The 22,404-nt window shown below is 34.4% G+C and overlaps 2 protein-coding genes and 1 pseudogene across 4 annotated transcripts; all 3 read right to left on the bottom strand.

Annotated features, from left to right (window-relative positions):
- Nucleotides 1-842: 842 nt before the first annotated feature.
- Nucleotides 843-1,865, bottom strand: LOC110009361 (putative long-chain-alcohol O-fatty-acyltransferase 5 pseudogene; annotated as a pseudogene).
- Nucleotides 1,866-2,798: 933 nt separating this feature from the next.
- Nucleotides 2,799-13,041, bottom strand: EDM2 (ENHANCED DOWNY MILDEW 2). Of its 2 annotated transcripts, XM_012215560.4 has the most exons (19): nt 12,845-13,041; nt 11,865-12,280; nt 11,683-11,779; nt 10,623-10,676; nt 10,372-10,523; nt 9,644-9,740; nt 9,455-9,553; nt 8,781-9,028; nt 8,535-8,672; nt 7,905-8,435; nt 7,591-7,738; nt 7,354-7,455; nt 6,899-6,991; nt 6,504-6,545; nt 5,580-5,690; nt 4,932-5,003; nt 4,711-4,829; nt 4,577-4,640; nt 2,799-4,484 (listed from the first exon to the last, which is right to left on the bottom strand). In XM_012215560.4, exons 2-19 carry the CDS (start codon nt 12,275-12,277, stop codon nt 2,913-2,915), a joined length of 4,152 nt encoding a protein of 1,383 aa, XP_012070950.1. In that variant the 5' UTR covers nt 12,278-12,280; nt 12,845-13,041; the 3' UTR covers nt 2,799-2,912. The 2 variants fall into 2 exon arrangements, with proteins under 2 accessions (XP_012070950.1, XP_089580108.1); XM_089723982.1 differs by lacking the exon at nt 12,845-13,041 and having other exon boundaries at nt 11,873-12,014.
- Nucleotides 13,042-15,285: 2,244 nt separating this feature from the next.
- Nucleotides 15,286-21,859, bottom strand: LOC105633046 (fimbrin-1). Of its 2 annotated transcripts, none has more exons than XM_012215558.4 (15): nt 21,622-21,859; nt 20,965-21,281; nt 20,677-20,847; nt 20,278-20,516; nt 20,015-20,186; nt 19,899-19,937; nt 19,642-19,710; nt 19,421-19,537; nt 18,685-18,896; nt 17,668-17,823; nt 17,140-17,339; nt 16,484-16,641; nt 16,295-16,391; nt 16,038-16,129; nt 15,286-15,762 (listed from the first exon to the last, which is right to left on the bottom strand). In XM_012215558.4, exons 2-15 carry the CDS (start codon nt 21,049-21,051, stop codon nt 15,478-15,480), a joined length of 2,094 nt encoding a protein of 697 aa, XP_012070948.1. In that variant the 5' UTR covers nt 21,052-21,281; nt 21,622-21,859; the 3' UTR covers nt 15,286-15,477. The 2 variants fall into 2 exon arrangements, with proteins under 2 accessions (XP_012070948.1, XP_012070949.1); XM_012215559.4 differs by having other exon boundaries at nt 20,965-21,248.
- Nucleotides 21,860-22,404: the final 545 nt, after the last annotated feature.

Genomic DNA, 22,404 nt, shown 5'->3' with positions numbered 1-22,404 from the left:
CTCTTGGTTCTTGTTTAGATGACTTATCTGAGTTTGGTTGTGTTATCAAGGATTGTCTTTTTATTCTAGCTCGTAGGACCAATATCCAGGTTAAATGGATACGTGGTCAGGCAAATGGTGGAGCTCACACCCTTGTTAGGGCCTCTTATAGCTAGAGAGGAGTTTTAGAGTATGGAATACCATCTCTGAATGTCTGTATCACTTGTATTCTAATGGTTAATGCATTCGTATTTTCCTTTCAAAAAAAAAAAAAAATCCCTCATTTTTTATTTATTTACGAGGAAAAAAATTTCAAATTTAGGTTATGAGATAATTATTATATAGACTATATTTAATAAAATTAGTTATTTTAATAATTATCCTCCATTCTTTGAGTCTTTTTAGTAACATTTTATCAAAAGCTATATCCACGTAGGTGAGATAGCGTTTTTTATAATTTGTCTCATTAAACTCTAAATACTGGTATAAACACTTTGCCACTAAACACTATAACTAATAAAGATGGAATTTTCACTTAGAACAAAACATTAAAAACAACTGTGAAAAAGAGTTTTAGTGTCTAATTCTGAAAAAAACGTCGTGGAAGAGAGCTTTAGTATCTCAAGTTTGATTAAATTATTATTTATGTGGCCATCAGTCAATTTAGGTAAAAAACTAGTACAAATTCCTGATGTTTTCTTTATGCAGATATACTCGAACGTTGTTTCAAGTTCAATCTTTACAATTTTCTGGTAATTATCCATTACTATAATATATCCTGGAAGTATGTATTATAGTAATACTCATTTTGGCTAGGGCTCTTCTATAATAAGAATTAATACAAATATTCAAGTCCTCGATCATTTGAGAAAAAATAATAAAAATTAAAGAAGAAAACTTATTTCTGCTTTACAAAATTTACCAAAATTAGATATTCTTCCACAGCCTTCTCATCCACTTTATTTTGTCATTAGCTGAGGGAAAAATAGCCAAAAGGCTGTGACGACTCCAAAAAAGAGAGTCAATGGCCCTGAAACCGCCCGGTGCAACCGCCACCTGTCCTTCACCATTTTCTTCACGGCCACCTCGATAGCCACGCTAATTCCATGTAAGACAAAAAGACACGTCGTCTCCCTCGTTGAACTAACGCGCGCGAGATAAAAATATAAAATATCCGGTGCATTACACCGGAGACAACAAATGTAGCTACGAAAGCTGGAGACGAGTACCACCACGTGGACCCAAATAAACGAATAGATAAATGGCGTATAGGATAGTATACGGTAGGGCGTAGAAAATTTGTAACCATGAGATTCCATCTACGCCCCAAAAGTCTTGTGAGGACGTAGCCAAGTAAGGCTCATTGAACTGTGGCTCGAGCTCGAACCCAAGAAGGGCTCGAGCTGGGGCTACAGAAATGGTTAGCACAAGTTCTAAATCCAAGTACAAATGCAAGCAATATAGTATTAAAATAACGTAACGGTGCATGAAGTGTCTATAGTTATATCTATGGAATAGAGTAGCAAGAAGAAAAGCTTTGATTACAAAAAAAAATGATCTTCCAGTTACTGGTTGTGAATCTGGAGATGGGTTTTGGTTGTTTTTGAGTTTTATGGGAAGACAAGTTAGAAATATGAAATGGAAGACATTACGTGGAGGTGGTGATAATAAAGGACCTTGATCAAATGAGAAAAGAAGCAGCTTGAAGTTAGCAAGCCAAACGAGGAGAAAAGAAGTAAGGAGACATAAACGGAAGGATGTGAGCATACAGTAGCTAAAGTAGCAACAATAACATGAGCATACAGCAGCTAAAATCCAAACCTTTATGAAGTTGTTCAACTCCCCTTCAAGCTCCATGTCAGTGTTATTTATCTCTTCTTTCTTTTTTCTTGTCTCAGTTCTATTTCCATGTAAGTGTTTATTAATTGAATATACTGAGGTTTGAGTCATTCATATAGCCTGAGATGCACAAATTCAGCTTATTATTCTCAAGCGGTTGATGAATTGATGCTCTTTACAATTGTAAAATCAGTAAAAACTCACCTTTTTTCTCGAGTTTTCTAATTGAAATGAGTGGCTGAGTTTGTATTTAGATGAAGCAAACTCTCCTGGTTAATTTGGTTACCTTCATGCAGAAAATGATTAAAAGAAAACATATGGATTTCAGGAGAGAGATTTAATACTTGTATTTTATTACAAATTTAAGATTTCAAATATTATAATTTTGAAGTTCATCGATTTAAAATAATTTGAAATCCTTTACATTAATTCACTAAAAAATTTTATATATATGTTCATTTATAATTTAAATTAATAAATATTTTCATACCTAACCATAGAAATTCAAATCCATGAATCCAAGCCAATCAAGTTTAATTTGATTGGTCTTTCCACGTCTTATCGAAGATATGGTGAGTTAGAAGTCTTGAGTTATCTCTCTCACAAAGTTATCACCAATTTTGTGAATATTATGTGAAAGGAAGGCTAGACGGTCCATAACATCCATTGAGCTTCTAAGTATCAAAAGAAAATCCATGAATCCAAATATAATAACAACAGAAAAAAAAAAAAAAAAAAAAACAGCTCGTGCCCTAATTTCTTGTAAAAAGTACTTCCGATAGGGAATTATGGGTGTTTTTGAAGGGGAGATTTTTTTTTTTTTGTTTTGTTTTTTTTTTTTATGATTATTTGACGAGATTAAAAACTACTTTTTACCCTACCAAATCAGGTTAGGAAGGTTCTTATTTTTTAAAACCCGTGTCCCCCACCCAATTTCATTATTTTCCTCAATAAAAATGTTTTATTGATGTCCTTAAAAATTTAGTTTCAAAAAAACTAATTTAATATCCAAAAATTAATATTAATATTTCACAAGTAACATACTCAGGCCCTCCTACATTGTTTCACAAATCAAAATTCAAAGACCTAGATATTTACTCATTTAGCCAGCCTGCCGAGTTGTGACGTGCATAGGGGTAATGGGGACCTGGAGCAAAGCCCATCGAGTCAACATAGTACCCAGGTCGAGGTGGAGGTGGTGGCGGTGGCGGAGGCGGAGGCGGAGGCGGAGTCGGCATACTATCATACATGCCAGTTCTGTTCACCATGGATGGATCAGGACCAATGTTACTTATCCTAGTATGGTTCAATTCATCTAGTCGAGGTGCATATCGTTGCATTGCAGACATACCCATCCTATAGGATGAATCTGCAGCTCCACCTAAGTGACCGTAAGGAGATGACAGCGATCCCAACTGGCTATATCCTGACTCATGGCCACCCGAATAATTTCTTTGGACAGAGAACTCGGGATCTTGCCCATAATGTCGAACTTGTGACTGCATATTAGGCTCCCGCGCTAATTCGGGGATGTATCTGTAACTAATGCTCTCTGCACTCTCTCTCATGTGCCCTGCAGACGGTTCCTCCAAGTTGCCGTGAGAGTATCCATGAGTGCCATTCATGCCATATTGCCTACCCAGATAAGCAGTTCCATACGACATATGTGAACTAGAAAGACTAGACTCCATGTTTGGCATGCTATTTTCATTAACCTCTCTATGCATGGGCAATTCAGATGACGATTTAGATGGGGGATCTTCCTGTGGCGATCCAGCATTGACTGCATACTGTGGGGAACGATGAGGCACTCCCTTGCGTGAATCACTTTCAGGAGACTTTCCACCACTGCGTCTGTTATCATGTATTTTTTCACTAATTCCTCTGTCAAGGTTACCTTCACCATTGAGTGGAGAATATTGGGGTATCCCCTTCTTTTTATCTCTTCCAGGAGACTTGCCACCATTCCGCCTGTTCTCCTGTAATTTTTCTCCCATTCTTCTTCCAGGCTTATCGACATCGTGTGGGGAACGATGAGATATTCCCTTTTTAGTGTCACTTTCAGGAGGCTTTCCACCATTTCTTTTGCTGTGTGATTTTTCATTCATTCCTCTCCCGAGCTTGTCATCCACATGGCGTGGGGAATGATTAGGTATTCCCTTTCCTGTATCGCTTTCAAGAGACTTTCCACTGTTCCATTTATTCTTGTGTAGTTTTCCACTTATTCCTCTATCAAGCTTAACTTCACCATGCTTTCTCTTCCTTGAAGTCTCTATAGATGGGTTTTTCTCAGGGCCATGAATATCTCGGTTTTCTCTGTTACCAATGTCATCAGGGAAGCACACTTTACTACCTTCAGGCACAACTATCTCATGATTTGGTTCTTTTGCTTCTTTACTTTGCATGTTAAGATCATCTGTCAAGTCTGAAGAATCAATGTTGTAACAGTGAACCTCTGCTGGATGATCAGGGTTTTTTGTTTCATAGCAACTTTTTTCCAAATGCGATCCTCCCTGTAGCCGGGATAAATGACCATGCTTTTGAGCTATAGCCTTGTGTTTTGCACTCCAATCAGGACGGCTCCAAAGATAAAGAGGTGGGGTAGTCACATTCCACTGATCCATTTGTTTGTCATTCTCATCAACAGACCCAGGCAGATAGAACGACTGTGGGGAAAAAAAAAAAAAAGACTATCATCAAAACACAACCTATGTTCAGCCACAAGGGAAATGCAAGAAGCATCTTATTCTTGTGTTACCTTTCCTGACAAAAACTGATCATCCTCCCAAACAAGATCATAAGGTGGATTCTTTTTGTCTAACCTGGTAGATAGCAACATGTGTTAAGAGGCAGAGAGAGAGAAAGAGAGAGATGAATACTGCCAGCATGTACCTTTCTGTTTCTGGTGGAACAATTAAAACAAGAAGTTTTGGTTTAAATTCAAGAGCTTTATCAATGAACTTGTTGGCCAAAGCTGCTTTAACTCCAAAGGGAGGATTTATTCCCATTATCTGTTGAAGAATAGATAGAATTTATTGCATTAAATAACAGATTTGATTAACTCAGATTTTTTTTTTTTCTTTTTTAACAACTGAAATGAGAAGAATGCTTACCAACTGTGAACCTCTTGGCAGCTCATCTGGACGAACAGTCATCCAATCCCTCTTCTCAAAATTGAAGTAATTCTACCAAGAAAAGCAAAGATTTTAAAAAATCAATTGCAAAGTCGTAGCAAGACATAAGCACACCTATACCACCCAGAACTGAAGACACAGTCATATGTTTGATGAGGCAATCAACAGTTATTATTTTCAAATTTTCCTTTTTATATTCTTTGTGAATGATTTGGTTTGCTTACTGGATTTATAGTCAATGCTTGTTATCCAAATCTTTTGAAATTTTGAGTTGAGATTGAGTAACTGGAGAATATCCATCTTCAGTAGTTTACAATTTGTAATGGAACAGAGGTCAGTTAAAAAAAAGGATGCCAGATCTTGTCTCAAGTTTAGGTGTGTTCTTCAATCCAAAAATCAAATTATAATTATGAGTTTTTTTTATTAGTTTTAATGTGAAAATGTTAAATCTTATAATTTTTTTAAAAAATATAATAAATTATTTTACAATTTAAAAATAGAAACTCAAGTCCCACATTAACAGCAATGATAAGTACCATTCACTGTCGGACTTAATTGCTGAAAACTGGAAGTTCAAGTGCCAAATTAACAGCAGTTGAAATATGAGGGGAGAATTAAACTCAATACCTTTGGTTGAATAAGATCATAGTTTTTGTATGAGCACTTCTTCCCCATCTCTTCAAGCTTCTTTTTCATCTCCACACTAAAGTCATTTGCACCACAACAGAAGTCGACAACCTATCACAGATGATTATTACAGATATATTTGGTATGAAAGACTAGTAATGGTAATGTTAAAATGTATTTACTTTTAGCCATTGGAAACTCAGTAATATACAAACAAAATTTTAGCAGAAAAGAAGGAAACTGTTGGTGCAGATGTTAGGTAATAAATGATATACACAATGTTAAATACAAATTCTTTTACATATGGGAAAAAGAAAATTGTCCACCTTTGTCTTTGTCAACAAGATAGTTTGGACAATGTGTCTTTAACAAATTATTTATAAACTAAAGATGTTCCCTTAAGTTCAGTGTGGATTTATCTATCAGGAGTTGTGTTCACCAAAGAGAAGATTGCTTGGAATCATGATTAGATCAAACTAGGTAAACTTGTCCTCAACAAATTATTTATAAACTAAAGAAGTTCCATTGAGTTCTTGGGAGTTTATCTACCAAGATTGTGCACACCAAACAGAAAAGGATGGGCCCTATGAAGGGTTGATGTATGCAGTTTTCCCCTGCATTAGGCTATTTATGTGGCTCAAACCCATAACCTCCAGGTCACAAGAGGAGTTACACCAAAGTCACACACATATTTTTTACCTTTACCAAAGGAAAATTTCTTTTCAGCAATTTTTATGCAAGTCCAAAACACCAGAAAACAACGAAATCGATATTTTGGGAAATATCTTACCTGAAGCAAAAGGAGCCTGAAATCTTACATCTCAGGAATATTGTGAAAGTATATTTTGGCCCAAATCACACCCAGAAATACCATAATTTAAGTGCCAAATAGTATCGAGTGAATGTAAGTTTTTAAATTCTTACCATATCACCATCTTGTACATACCAATGGAGCAAGTCGACAATCTGCACATTAGAGATATTATCCACTAGTAATGTACCAATTTATAAGATTAGAAATCCTAATTGAACAACTTTAGTAGGTTTGTTAAAAATAAGAATCCTAAAAAACTCCGGAATATTTAAAATGCAATGATAATATTAAATAAATCTAAACCAATAAGGACGCAATTAAAATGAAACCAACAAATATAAATAGGAATACAATCCCCTACATTTGATGGGTGGGGTGAAGATAGCAGAGCATTAAGTATAATAACAAAAACTAATACAGGAAATAAATACATAGAATATATTAGAAATAATAATCAAATATATTCTAACAAAATTAAATTATCAAGAATAGACAAGAAAATTACCTCTTTAAGTTTCTCTACTTTTGTAAAATGGCGACCAAAGGATGTATATCGCATTCCATATAGAAATGGAGCAAGATACACTCTAAGCTTGTTCTAGAAAAATATAAGCCAACCAACAAGGTTAATAAAGATAGAAGAAATGAGCTGCTTTAGATCTTTAGCACAAATAAAATATATCGGCTCTAAAAACTCCAATGGTCAAGCATTCTGCTGATCTACTCTGATCAGATTGCCCCAGTTGGAGTCTTGTAATTCTCTAAATAAACAATCACCAAGATGCAAATGCATTCCAGAAGTCACAATTATAAAATCAAGTAACTTTAAAACGTATGTGAATAGAAGGTAGAGAAGCAAGGATTCAATTCGACTATTCATTAAGGCAGCAAAACCCCTTCCGTATCCATGTGTGTGTCTATCAGATCAGGTACAGATTATACATGTCGATCGACAATTACCTTCCACTTAAAAACCTGATTCAGAACTTCTGGTTCACAAACAGCTTTGGCATCTTCAGTACTGCATCCATCTTCTAGCTTCTTTAAAGCTGTCCTAACCGCCTGCATATAGGTTGGAGTTGGAAGTATTCCTTAAGCAAATGAAATCGAACAGAAAAAGAAAATACAAATATATAAAATCATAAATGGTTATGCATTATAGTTTTATTAAAAAAAAAAAGTTTATACTGTGTGTACCTCCACTGCACCCTCCACCTTTCCTGCTGTAATTGTCTTGTCAACGGCATTTTTTGATGAGTATGCATGTGTAGATGGAGTTTCATGCTTTTTCATGACTTTTTCCATTGTTATTGTAGAAGCAGCTTCTTTCATTAAAGCCAAAATTCTATAAAAGAAGAAACTAATGTCAGAATAAGACAATATGCACAAATAGAAACCTCAAATCATGAAACTGTGTAGTAATCATGATCCCCTTATAATCAAGACTGAAAATGAAAACAGAGAAACATGCAGGATTGTAACCATTCAGAGGTTAAAATGAAAAATATCACCTTCTTTCTGTGTCAGCGTCTAATGAAGGCAATTCACTGCTCAGGTTCTTGGTAGAAGTCTTAACTTCCGTTTCTTTAACAATGTCACTAGTGCATCTGTCCTGCTTACCAAGTTTTAATTGTTCAGACTGTTTATTCATGAATTCAAATAACCTGTCCCCCAGTGCATCCTTGTTCATATTGATTGCAGCAGACCTATCCACATCTGTTGAGCCAGACTTCACATTCTCCTTCAAAGACATCCTGGATGCAGTTTTTGCTTTCAATTTCCTTGAGGAATTCGATCCAGATGGAATTGTTTCATCTTTTTTAATATTCACAACCTTTTTAACACGAGAAGATGACTCTGTAAGTTCTTCAACAGAAGTTTGTCCCAAAAGGGAGCCTTCTGATGTCAGCCTTCTTTTCTTTAGCAAAACTTTCCCTGAGCTTCCAGGCAATTCTGATATCCAGTTTTTCTTTTTGTATCCAACATCAGGGAATCTTATGTCTCTTATTGGAGTTCCAAGGTGATCAATGATCTCATGTTTTCTTGTTATAAAAAGAACAGGGAAAAAGAACCCATATTTAGCAAAACATTCCAAACAAGAAGTAGAAAACAGTGAGAACAAGAAAAAGAACAGCACTTACAAACAATATATCAATACACGGTTGGGCAACAGACCCTCCCATGCCCGTGTTTCTCTTTCTTCTTCTTCTTCTTCTTCTTGCTCTTCATCTTCGTCTTCGTCTTCACCTTCTGCCTTTTTCTTTTCAAAAACAATCTCCCTGATAAGGTCATCCAAGCATTAATCATCTATGCTATTACAGATAATGAGAGAAATATTTATTAACATGGCTGTCTTAATTGGAGGTGATAGGGGAATTAGACACTACTTTGGCAAGCATTTTCTGTGGTAGGATGTGGGACAGCGCCTGCATACAGCAAACTGCAGCTCCTTTATCTTCTTATTCTCTCCTTGTTTACAAGCACAGCATTTGTGAATAGGGCAGGTAAAATACGCCCCTGAAGCAATTTTTTTCTCAAGCTCCTCAACAGCAACTTCATCCCCAGGGTGGAGTAATTTTGCAATACAATGTGGGTGATAAAAATGACCGCAGGTTGCATTGGCACAACGAAACACCTGAAAGCTAATTTGTTAAACAAAGCTTGTGATACCAAAATAGGAACAAACAATTATTAAAGAGGGAAACCTAGAGGAACCATTCATAAGTGACTGCTAAAATCACTAGAACTAGACAACTATTTTTGTCATTTTTGAAATAACTAAGAAATTACAAAGTCAATGTACACAACTTGAGGAGAAAGAATATCAAGAAGATATCAATCAGCAAGGAAACATATATAGAACTAAGGGCAAGATAGGTCCTTCAAAAATTCCTATCATCAACTGAAGAATATTAAAGTGAAATATCTCTGGTTCTAAAACTGATTTTAGCATACAGCATCTGTACAGGACTCAATAGCATGGATAAATCAGATACAGCCACAGTTTACAGTAGAATGACAAAAATATAAAAAAGAAAAGGACTATCTAATGTCTTCATACCTTAGCACCAGAAACTTTATCAGAGGAGCCCAACTCTCCACAAGCAAAGCACTGATGCTGCTTATATTCACAATTCTTACAGTAAAAACTCTTAATTGCCTGCCAAAATGAAAAAAACAGGAAAGCTAAAATGATAGGAAGCAGAAGATAGTAAACTGAATTAAATGGAAATAAGCAATGGTGACATACTTCAACTTCTCTCTCTGTAAAGCCAAGAGAGGCACACACAGATTCTCTTCCAGCTTCTTCAGTTGCATGAAATGACCTCATGCAATTTCCTTCACAACTGCGTGATATCAGAAAGCAAATGCAGAACATATGTTAGAGATGAAGCCAACACAAATAATACTAAGATAACAAAATAAGAAGCCAGGAATCAGGAATTTCAGTTTCAGAAGAGAGATCACAATAAATCATTCAAGCTTCATTATACTCTACAACTCATGCAGAAGTATTTCAACAACATCAATCTTTTTACAAGAAGTCAAAGATTCAACTAAAACAAAGATGGAACACCATATCAATTAAATAGAATAACAACATTTCCATGCATATTTAAGAAGATGAACTTAACAGATCCTTTTCACAAGCTCTTCTCTTTTCTATAAGAGTAGTTTTTCTCTACGGATATTAAAGGTATGCACAAACTTTTCCCAAAGAAGTTTTGCAACACTCAAACATGATCCACTATGCCCGTATCTCTTGGATGATGAAGAAAAACCCCTCATTAATTAGACAACTAGAAGTGCTATCACAATGATTATCAAGGAAGCAATTACTTTTATTTGGATAGGAATATTTTACTATAAGAAATCTCAGAAAGCAACCCAATCAAAAAGAAGAAATTAAAAAGAAAATATCATTGGAAATACAATTGCCAAGCTGGCTCTCAAGTGCAACCAGCAAACATTGCATACCATAGAAGGGCACCACCATTATCACAAAATGCACAGACAGAATCAAACAAGTCGTCATCGTCGTTGTCGTCTTCATTGGATTCATCTTTTTCAACGGCTTCAAGAATTTCATCATCAACGATAAATTTAGACATATTTGTAGCTTGCACATCCTGAAAAGTGATGATCCCACTGGATCAAAGAATATAATACTTTGCAAAGAAAGCAACAGATAGCAAAAAATATAACTACCAAGGTAAACAGAGGATAACCTCATCATTGAGCTTTCTCTTCCTTGGCTTTTCCTCAAGAAATGTGAGTAGAAACTGCTCATGGAAATTGTAGTTAGTGCACAAATGTTTAATCAAATTGCAATGTCATTAATTACATATAAGTCAGAAAGCTAATGGATTTAATCAGCTATAATTTGAGAATGTAGCCCAGTCACACTCAAAAGAAACAGAGAGCTAATCATATTAGCAAACTGAGATAACACCAAGATTAAGAAAAGTAACAATATTGAACAAGGTCTAAAAGCAACCTAAACAAACCAACAGCAATATGCTGGTTAAATAATCACCTATACAGAGATTGGACCATCACACGTATCAAAAAGAACCAATCATACAACATTGATGAATAAACATACACAAATTGACATCTACTTCTTATAATAACCACATTATCCAAGTCATGAATATTTTTCTTCCTAAATTCGTTGAAAATTTGTTTACCACTCATCCAGCCGCCGTCTATTTTGTTGCTCCACTCAAACAATTTATAGCTAACCATTCTAAAGAATGTTTATCTCAGGCCAGTATCCTACTGATACGATATTTGCATATTTATTTGAGTTGTTTTACTGACTTTAAAAAACTATTCACAATAGCAGCCTGCCGATTCAATCTGATTCTGTTACACATTTTCCAATTCTGTTCGTCAAAACTCTGCTCCTAAAGCATTGGTGAAAATGAAAAAAAAAAAAAAAAAATGTAACTGTGCAGCCACATCCAGTTACTTAAGCGCACTTTCTAGTTTGAATATATGGAATACGAGGTGGACTAAAATACAACAAACTTTGCATCTCACTGAGTTGCAATTCATATAAATATTTGTTTAAAGTGAGACAGACTGACAGTATGAGTTCAATGACCCTATTCTGTGTCCAGCAAGTCTATCTATTGAAAACTCAGGCCTTTTCATTCTTAATACATCCTAGAGTCCTAATATAGTGCTGATAAGCATAGAGGCACATCATTAAAAAAGAAAAGCTTTCCGAGTACAACTATAAATTTTTTAATTGTAAAATGAATAGATGAGAAGGATGCAAACCTTGGACTCTGCTAAGGAATCATCTCGTTTAACAGCTTCAGAGATTAAAGCCATGTGATCCACCAAGTCATTCAGAGAAGGTCTAACATCAAACGAACTACAAATATAACAATAACTGTCATATTTTGCACTCCTTAGACAAAAATAAAAGATAAAAGAGACAGTGGCCTCTAAAAGAGAACCTGAAAACCTTGGACAGGTGGTCCCACAGAGATTTCTCAGATGCCCCTGGATTCCTCCTGACAAAATGAAGACATTGCACTGTAATCAAGATTGTCCTAATTATTTCTTCAAAGCTCTTCCTGGGCTTTTCCAGTTTGATCCAATTATTCGCCTTTGTGAGCACTGATATCTCCGGAATTGCATTCAACACATCAAAATTCCACGCTGTGACTTCCTTGTGTATGGTCTGAAGCCCTTTGTCTACAGACCCATGCAAGAATATCTGCTGTTTTGGTTTTTCGTTAACACTCTCACTCACACTCCATTGAAGTGGCAACACCGAAAAAGATATAGGTGTATCCTCGTCATTTACAAAATGGTAGTTCAAGACAGACTGCGGCCCAACATCAGCCTCATCGTCTGATGATGTCATGCCCTAATGCAAAAGTCCAAGCAATCCCATTCAGAGCCAAATAACACGTTTCCAGAAAAGAAAACAAATAAATAGCCACAGCAACAATATGACAAAGCAAGATTAAGTTACAGAAACACTCAAGACTCACGACTTGTCCTAATGAAAACACAAAATGGTCATTGCCTTTAAGCTTTCTCCAGCAAAAAGTTCAGTCAAATCAAATAGTTAAGAACTCATCATATACATACTTACACATTAAAATGGAAAATAGAGAAACAAATATAAACGTCATTAACTCAGTTTAAGCCAAATTAAATTAAAAGTCATGTACATGATTTGCCAAAAGCAATCATAATAGAATAAAAAAGTTTATCAAGAATTAAAGCATACAACATCAACTTAAATCCACCAAATACAAGAATTCTCAATTTTCAAATTATGAACCCAAAGATGACATACCGCCTCAATTTCCCCGGGAAACAACAAAAAATCGAGGGTTCCTCTAAATGCCAAAAAATTACCCAAAATAAATAAATATGAAATAGAAGAAGGCGAATAGTAAAACGAGAATAATAGAAGAGTTACTTGATCAAAAGACGAACTGAAGGAGTGAAATCCCTCGATTAGGTTTTCAGTCTTAGCGTTTACGTTCGTATCTCCATTATATGCCTGTATTAAAAAGACGATAAGTGCCCAAAGCAATTATGTTTTGAGACCGCAACGCAACTGCACTGTATTCGCCAAGCTTTTTCTTTCTTTTTTCCGTTTCTGTACTTGTTTTGTTACGCTCTAACCTCTTATGTTGGCCCAATAATAATTAGAAACACGGTTAAATTTGCCTCTAGAGCTTGTCTTCAACCTAAAATTTATCTAAAAAAATTGATTTTTTTGAACCTTTTAACCTATGAAGGTGCACCAAAACAACAAAATACTGAGATTTTTAAAAATTTTATTTTTATTATTTTAACTAATAAAAATTATATAAAATTTATAATTTAAAAATTATTTAAAAATATTAATAAAATAATTATAAAAATTAACAATATTTGATTTAAAAATAATTTTACAAGTTTTTTATTTAAAAAAATTAATTATAAAAAGAATGATGATATTGAAATATCTAGTAAGGAAAATATTTATTATTTTTTAATTATATTTAATTAGATTAAATAATTAATTACTTTTTAATCATATATTTGAATCATATTAAATAATTTATTTTTTAAAATAAATATCAAACATTTCATACTTTTAGTGCATGTTTAAAGGATTGAACTTTCTGTACGGAAGTTCGTGAGTCAAATTGAGGCTTGTTCTAATATTACCTCGACGAATGCACACACTACCTGTCAGTAATATGGAAAGAAAAGCCTTGGATTGTGCATTGCCGTTTTGGCCCATAAATAAACTAGAAAACAACATGTAATATTGTACTTGTACTGTTGTACATGTAAAAGCTTTTATGAGTACTTCACTATTCATTTTGCTCAGCCGGCCAACCGGCGACCGACCAAACTAATTAAAATATTTTTTTAAAAAAATTTATTCTAAATTTAGTTTATGGTCCGCTAATACACCACATCAATGAAAATAAAAAAATTTTATTTTTCCATAATATAAGTATTAATAGCAATATATTTCATTCTAGGAAGCGCAAAGCCAAAATTTTAAATTAAGGAGTAAACATCTCAACAGCTAGATCTAAGCTTTTCTTCCATTAATGTTGATTTCTTTACTGTAAATAATCTTCCCATGGTCGCAAATGGCCTTAATTTCTCTAATTAGCCTGAACCAAAGTCCATATAAAGGACGAAGATGAACCTTGCCGCTAGCCTTCACATTAAAATCCACAACTCCATAATGGACCCAATCTCTTGCAATCTTGTACGCAACCCAACTGTCTATTGATTTAGAAAATGCCTCAACTACCAAAGAACCGTTATGTATTTTAGTTTCTTGATAAAACGGCGGAGTATGAGCCGAGGCAATCTTGTACTTGCCATAGTTGATAGAAACCTCTAGAGGTTCATAAGATATACTTGAGCAAACTAAATTAGGGTTTGTGACATGAAACTGTATATTCCATATGGCTGTGATTTTGTACAAAGAAGAAAAGGAGTCTATGGAGATGTCGAAGGAAGAGACTTGAACTGAATCGAGATGGAACAATGGAGGAACTAGGAATCTTGAAAGCATAATGAGGAGAAAACTAAAACTGAAACCTAAAACCAGTGAAAGAAGGAAGGGTTTGGTTTCTTGATGGTGAAGACATTTCTTGTATTCCATGGAGGTAGCAAGAAGAAAGAACAGAGCAATGAGAAAGGACAAGAAAAATAAGTATGTGAAGCTTTGTATGGAAAGAATTGGCTTAGCTAGCTAGTTTCTTTTAAGGAAAATAATCTTGAACAACAAAGCTTTAAGTCATTTTTCTATTATTTTGTTTAATTTAGTTAACAAAGAAGAAATAATCAAGAAGTGAACTCTTTTTTTGTATATAAAAAAAAATATGAAATTTCCCTATCAAAGGGCTTTCATTTTGGTGAGACTGAGATATTTTATAGTATCATCTTAGCTGAAAAAAAAAAAAAAAAGAAGAAAGAAAAATGTTCTTGAATTGCACAATTAGTTTAATTAAAAAATAAATAAAAAAGGATCAAATGACGGAGCGTTGAGGAAGAAACTACGGAACTTGATAAAAATTTATGAACTAAACCATAAGACCAATGACAATGAGCTTTGTGTGCTGTTTGGTTGAAATAAATTATTAAAATCTTGGAATGCATGAATAATGCAATAAAGTTTAATTACATGATTTGAGTCTTTTGGTTGTAATTTACTTAATCGTTAAGTGGTAAAAAGCCTTTGGGTCGTTGTTTATTGATATCAACATATCGTATCAAAAACACTTTAATCTTGGAAATATTGTATATCTTTTATTATCTTTTTATTAGTGCATGAAAATGTGATTGTCCAAAGAATACATCTAACAGTATAGCCTATGCTGATGAATAAAGGGGAAAGGCCCATGTAGAAGTCGAGCTTTTATACTTCTTTCTCAAAGAGCAGTTTTACAAAATTCTATTCTTTCCTTCCTATGGTTTTTTGTATTTGCTTTTTGCTTTATACGAGGAAAGAAGTAGAAACTTAATCACCTAACTGTATGTATATTCACTTTCTTCTGGTTCAACCCCAGTATGATCTTTGTAGAAACATAAACCTCATACTTCTCTTTCAGAAGCTTCCTCGTTCTCGAGCAGAGATGAAGCTTCGTTCTCGAGCAGAGACGAGACAGTAGTATCAGAAGCAGCATCATCAATAGTTAGATTTGACAAATCACCCCCCAAGGAGGAGGTATCATCTTCTCCAATAAGAGAGGGTGCCGGAGATGCTTCAGGTGTCAAGGTACATGGTGTGTCAATAGATGAATCCCCTTCTTCCACTGCCTTCTGCAAGCTCCAGTACATTATACTGGCTGCTAGAGTGAGAATCATCTTTTGGTTTACCTGTCACCGCAACACATTAACAATAATCAAGTTAAATGGACATATTTATTCAAATATACAACTGGATTAATTTTCCATATATAATGTTGTCTGGCTTTCTCTCTCACTCCCCAAGAGCAAATTAAAATTTTGGGCTGAAAAGAATTCACAAATCTGCTAGTCTTAGTAAAGCTTTGCATGTTATTCAGTTCAAATTATTTATGAATTAGCCCTGCATTCTTCAAATAATCAGAACAGTCATTCAAAATCTTTAACTGTCGTAGTAGCATTCATACCTCTATGATATCCTCAGGCAACAAGAAAATAGAACAACCAAGTTTCCTCGCCACACTGATTATGTATGTCGCATTCAATCTCTTTTCATCATCTAGATTCAAGTAAGAAAGGAAAGAAAAAAGAAGGGGAAAATATGTCCATCAGTATTTTTCATACTATGCTGGCATATTGAAGAAGTAACAGAACAAGTAAAAGAGCAACCAGGAAGAACACTGCATTTTTCGTATGGAAAAATCAAGACACTAACTGAACTCACCAGATTCACCCTTGGTAACAAGATTCCAATTAACCACCCTAGGCTCCACAGAACTAAGGAGCTCAAGGAAAAATATCCCTGTTGACAGACTCCTATCCTGAAAGTTCCAAAAACAATTAATGCCACTTAATACTTATGGTGCATAGGGACAGGATTTGATGCTAATGCTAACATGCAAAATTTGCTAACCTTGAAGTTCTCAATTTGAGAATTTCTACCCATACTTCTGACCTTCCTGTTTGCCCATCTTAGAATATCTCGATCAGTTACCTCCTTCCCTTGAGAGTGAGATCTCAAGTTCTTCAAGAGTTGAAGCATATTGTGCCTCATCAGCTGCCATAAGAAAGCTGACAAAGATCTCATCAGTTTATTTTATGCATATTTGAAGCATTGCACAAAAGTATTTTAGCTGAGAAGAATAAAGGAAGGGGGAAAAGTCCAAGGGACATTGAACCGAGTAAAACAGTCACAATTACAATATAATTATTCCATTTACAACTTGTTTTACTAGCTCTATTTCACCATTTTAACAAAAGCAATCTCCAAAAGTCCAGATATCATTAAAACATGAACTACAGAAATTCTAAAAGCAAACCTGTTTGCAATTTGCATCAGTCTATGTATGCAGCAATCATTCTCCATAATTTGTGAGAATATTCAAATAAGATAACATAGAAGAGCATAATGACATTATGAAAACAAAAACATACCATTTTTGAAGTCCCTGATCAAGGATAGCATCCAACCATTTAATTTCATAACTTAAACCATTAAGTTTCAAGATCAAATAATAAAAGCAGAATTTATAGAAACTGAAATTCATCCCTGCATAACAAGGGCATTACCAAGAATGAGTTTCTTATTTCCTTGCACAATATCATTTCCAGCAACATTAACAAGGGAAAATCTCATTTGTCTCCCAATCTTTATGACTTGATTGCAGTTCTCTACTTTTCTAAATGGCATCTTGATTGGAGGCCTTGATGCATGCTTCCAGTTAACTGATCCGGGAGACACCTTATCAAGCACTTCTAAAAGAACCCATCTGCATGCATAACCATTTGAATGTCAAGTTTGAGATTCCAATAGTTCCATTGCTGATTAAAAATTACGTCCAACATCCCCCTGCTAGATTATAAAACTACAAAGAAGTCCTGTAGTAGTAAAATAACAAAAAAGCAGAAACCATATGTGGAAGAGTTTCATGAAGGGACTACAAAGGAAAAATTTGAGGTATCTACCAAGATTTTTTCACAGAACTAGTAGCCAATTAGCTTGAAGTTCATCCATAACACTATTTTTCAAAGGCGACAGATTATAAACAACTCAATGAATTCAGTTAAGTTAACTCGTACGATTAGAAGAACACTCACCCATTCCTAACATCCTCAAATACATTGTTCACATAAGTAGCAATTCCAAGGCTGTTAATCCAAAGTCGAAAGCATCTTTCTTCTCTAGATGTTTGCACATCGTCACTCATCATCTCTGCAAAGGAAACATTTCTGCTATCTGTAGAAAGGCCATTCCTGCAAGAAGACAACCTTTGCTCTCAATTGCAACACTAAACTATGATGAAAGAGAGGGACGAAATCATGTTGCCAAACAACCTAAAATACTAAAAAAACAGTGTGCTAGAAGGGAGGGATTGAGTTAAAAAATAATAATATTATTAATAATTTAGCGAGAGAGAGAGAGAGAGAGAGGAAGGTGAGAAGTATAGATTGTTACTGATCTCCGAAGAATGAGAGGACTATCCAACTTCATACAGGAAGATGATTTCCAGAAATCGAACATCTAATGATATTCAAATACTACTGTCAAAACCTTGTACAACAAAAACATCCAGCTGACTGTCTTCAGGAATCATTAATGAAATTCACATGCATCACATTTATGATTATTCATTTGAGAAGTCCACTTGCTAAAAATACTTGCTTGTACGTACTTCTAAATAATTGTCGCATCATGTATGTGTTTTCTTTTTCTAGCTTTTCCTTTCAAAGCATATCTAGTATAACCAATAATGCATTTTGCAGCAAGTTTTATTTTTATCCAGTTATTGGAAATTAAGCAAAACTTCTCCATTTAAGAGTCATTAATAGCTTAAAAACGTCTGAAGTTGTGATAAACTTCTTATAAGATGAAGGTACAAATAAAAATTTGAAGGAGCCACAGGTTTGAAAGGAACTGATTCTATCTAATATGCTGGTATACGATCTATACTAGTGACAAGGCAGTAGCATATTCCAATGACTTCTTCAGAGTGTAAACATACCCAATTTACAGTTAAAATATATCCTGCAATGTCTACCTATCAAGTCAAAAGGAAAGACAGGAAAATTTGCAGTAGAACAGAAAAAAATGACTTATGATAATTCATTTCTCACCTGTGATGAAATATTTGAGCAACAAACGCAAGATTTAGATTTGCTGAACCTTCAACAATATCTTCTGGTTTTAAATATCTTTTGCAACCCATCCTCTCTGCATGATCAAGTACTAGCTTAGCCCTTTCCGTGGAGTCCTTGGCATCCAGTGTAGCTGGATTACAGTGTTCTGGCGCAAGAACATTGAGCAAGTAGGCATAAGCCTTTGCATCCTATGCATGTAACCAAAAGACATCATTACAAGAATTTTAATCGCACTGTTTTGTTATTCTATACTATGAAAAGAAAAACAATAAATGACCAGTCCAAAAAGAGTATACTTGCACTGATAAATTAACCAGTGTGAAATAAAACTTGTTTTAAAAAGAATAAAGATAGGGAGAAACACTAACTATAAGTTCAGAGCATCTCTATTGGTGCAAAAGAGTGGAATCTTATTATGCTCTGAATAAGAGATCCCATAATAACTAACTCTTGTTGACGCCTAATTTCAAATTCCTTCCAGATGAATAACCAAAATAGTCCGATCTCTCACATTGTTTATGGTATAATTGGAAAGCAAAATTTTCATTTTCGAACTTCGCTTTTAACATAGTGTTTTCTTAAGGACAGGACTTCATATAGCATAGTCAAGCCTTAAACTCAATCCCCAAGAACAATGGAGAAAGAACAATGCATGTCATAGTACAACTTACTTCATAATGGCTATTAGGTATACTGTGGAAAAAGAGACTACCTTCAAATCAGATGAAAAATTTGTTACAGTTTTCTCATAGCCTCCTTTCTTAAGATGGAAATTCATCCATTTCAACAAAACCTTTTCGGGGGCCAAGCTCATTAGCTCCTCAACATCCTGAAAGGTACACAGTGAAGCAATTAATCATTTGGTTCAAAGCATTATAAACTTAACTCATTTTGATGGAAATTTTGAAATGCCATAAACAAAGATTTTATTACATTGTTATCATCCACTAATTCCACAAGCTGGGGTGTCTTCTTAAGACTAAGATCTGCTAACAGTTGAATCTGATATTAAAGCAGTAAGTAAGTTAACGTGATGAAAAAACGAAGTAAAAGATTAGAAAACATTCAATTACAGCTAAAAGGACAATCAATATGATTATTATGAAAACATAACCCTATTCTCAGCACATAATATTTTTTTTAATAAGGAACTAAACTCCCTGCAAATGAGTATCACATAAAATACACACCTTTATAATTTGAGAAATCAACCCAAGCACCAGATGAGGCTGCAAAACAAACAAAATTAATGTTCCTTATACCTGAAGATAACCCACATTAGGAATCCAAATCAGATAAAACTTACTCTTGCTTCCACCAAGTCCTGAGTGCCAATATTAACTACAGTGCAGCCAATAGCTTTAGCAGAGTTGAGGCAAAGGGTGTGATTTTCATTCCTCTCCCATGGATTGAGAACCCTTTTTGTGTTAATAGCTCGTTCATCTATTGTCCCCGGCACCGCAACATTGATAAGCTTGCTGAATATAAACAAAAGATAAATAAACCTCTCCAGAATCAGTATTCACTGATTTGATAAATGAGAGAAAATGAAGCAAACCCTGCTTATACCATAGAAGCACTCCATCTCTAACTAGATTGAATAAACCATTTGTAGCTGGGTCTAACGGGAGAAACTGCTTTAGAAATGGGTCATCTCCAAGATAGCTATTTATGTGAACAACATAAGATACTTTCTCTGATTCATTAACTGTGTGAAGAAGGGTAGTTATTGTGGCTTTGAGGAACGATAAACCATGCTTTTGTTCCCCTGATTTAGCATTCACTCGACCTTGCAAATTCAAATATGCCTGCCAATTCCACAAAATTATTAAACATATCAGCACCCAAATTCTGAACAATCATTAGAATATAACCTATCAAAGTAGTTATTCACTGAAGGATTCCAATGCCAAATTATGTTGATTAAGAGGTAATAAAAAAACAATGAAACTGACACAAACGACTCACCCTGAGGAAGCCTTCAAAATCAATCTCATTGCTCAGGTCAGGAAACGACTCACTCAATATACATTTAATTTCCTCCTCTTTGAACGCTGAACTAAAAGCTTTTAGTTTCACCATCATAGGAGGCAAATCTTCAATAGTTACGTTGCCATTTTGATTCTTTGCGGATATAAACTTACAGCCACAGGAAAAGTACAAAAGTCAAGCAAAGATTTTCATTCTAAACAAAACAAAATTAGACAAAATTTCAATAATTCAAGTGCAACCAATTAAAAAGTAGCGAGCACTTACTTTCGATTTAAGGCTGCGAAGCTGAACCTGCGTGAACTGACTCTGAAGCCATTGATCAGAGACATGAACGCCAATATAACTCGACATCTCCGCGAATTGCTAACGCGGAGAACTCTAACTATTCTCAAAATTGATCTTTAACACGAGCAAGTAAACAAAAATGTCTGAAGTCTTTGAAACCAGAATTCTAACCAAAGCCAAAATTCAGAGAGTCGATTTTCAGATCCTATTTACGTACAAACAATAACCACCCGCAATCAAATTTTCCTTGTAGGTGGATCAGCCTGCATGAATCATCAACGTTCAATTATCTATCCCTGATAAACAGAAGCACAGAACCAGTAGGAGTTCATTAAATAACACCCAGTAATAATGTAAATAAACAAACCACAAAACTAGGGCAAATTTTTGTTCTTAATTACTGTTGCTTCAATAATAATACAAAAAATGGGTCAAACCCAAGAACAAAATACAGAAACCCATCAAAATAAGCCTTGCATTCCATAAAAAAAACTAAATTAGAATCAGAAAAAAAAATACAAAAAAAAAAAACATTAAATAACATATCTGCAACCAAGTTTTCCTTGTATAACGGTAAAAATGAGATAAAACCCAATAAAGAAAACGTAAAATCAAATAGAACCCAGAATTGCATACCTATGACAATGTCAAAAACAATTAGAGATTCACGTTAAAACCTATCAGCCGCTTTTCCAGACGCCATTATATATTTTTGTACATGTCTAAACAAAGATAAAATACAGATAGAATTTAGAGACGGAACGGATCGATGTTTCTTCGTGGAAGAGCAAAGCCAGATAGAGAACAGGAAAGAGAAAGAGAGAGAGAGAGAGAGAGAACGGTTTTCAGTTTTTACCAAGAAGACAGCGAATAGCATAATGGCCTAGAAACCGATTTGATGGCCATTTTGGTACTATCAGGTTTATGGTAATTTCATGCTCTTGCTGTCTCTGTTTGCCAGCTCATCTAATTTTTGGACACGTACCTTTTATTTTCGGCCTTTTCTGCAACAATTTTTGTTCCCACGTTGATTTACCGGTCATACATCGGAGTGATTGGACATAAATAGCCCTACTATTCTTTAATTCCTAAATTTTAAGGGAGAAAAAAATAAAAAAGATTCTTAAATTAAGGTTTTTTTTTTTTAAGAATAGATTTGTTGTTTGTTAAATTAAGTTAAAACATGATTTACTTTCATTACTTGTCTGTTATTATGAGAAAATATAGATTCTATATTTTCCAATGCAGCAAAACTATTATATATAGAGAGAGAGTAAATCATCTTTCAAAATCATATTATTTAATTTCTCATAACTAAATATTTGATATTTGATTAGGCACAATAAAACGTAATATAAATAAAATGAAATCTATTTTTAAAGGAGTATAATATTCCATCAAAAATATATTTATTTACAT

This window comes from Jatropha curcas, chromosome 7 (genome assembly GCF_041381405.1).
Source record: "Jatropha curcas cultivar XTBG-Jc1 chromosome 7, XTBG_Jcur_1.0, whole genome shotgun sequence".
NCBI classification, from domain to species: Eukaryota; Viridiplantae; Streptophyta; class Magnoliopsida; order Malpighiales; family Euphorbiaceae; genus Jatropha; species Jatropha curcas.
The sequence above is the reverse complement of the archived record's forward strand: the minus strand, read 5'-3'. Positions and strand labels throughout refer to the sequence as shown.

Coding starts and splice junctions, on each gene's coding strand:
- EDM2 (XM_012215560.4), bottom strand. CDS start 12,277: ATGACATCATCAGACGATGAGGCTGATGTTGGGCCGCAGTCTGTCTTG. Junction 9,741..10,371: donor AATGGTGGTGCCCTTCTATG/GTATGCAATGTT, acceptor GATATCACGCAG/TTGTGAAGGAAATTGCATGA. Junction 6,546..6,898: donor AAGTAGAGAAACTTAAAGAG/GTAATTTTCTTG, acceptor TCTAATGTGCAG/ATTGTCGACTTGCTCCATTG.
- LOC105633046 (XM_012215558.4), bottom strand. CDS start 21,051: ATGTCGAGTTATATTGGCGTTCATGTCTCTGATCAATGGCTTCAGAGT. Junction 16,392..16,483: donor CTCAAATTGAGAACTTCAAG/GTTAGCAAATTT, acceptor TGGAACTTTCAG/GATAGGAGTCTGTCAACAGG. Junction 15,763..16,037: donor TGCCTGAGGATATCATAGAG/GTATGAATGCTA, acceptor TTGCGGTGACAG/GTAAACCAAAAGATGATTCT.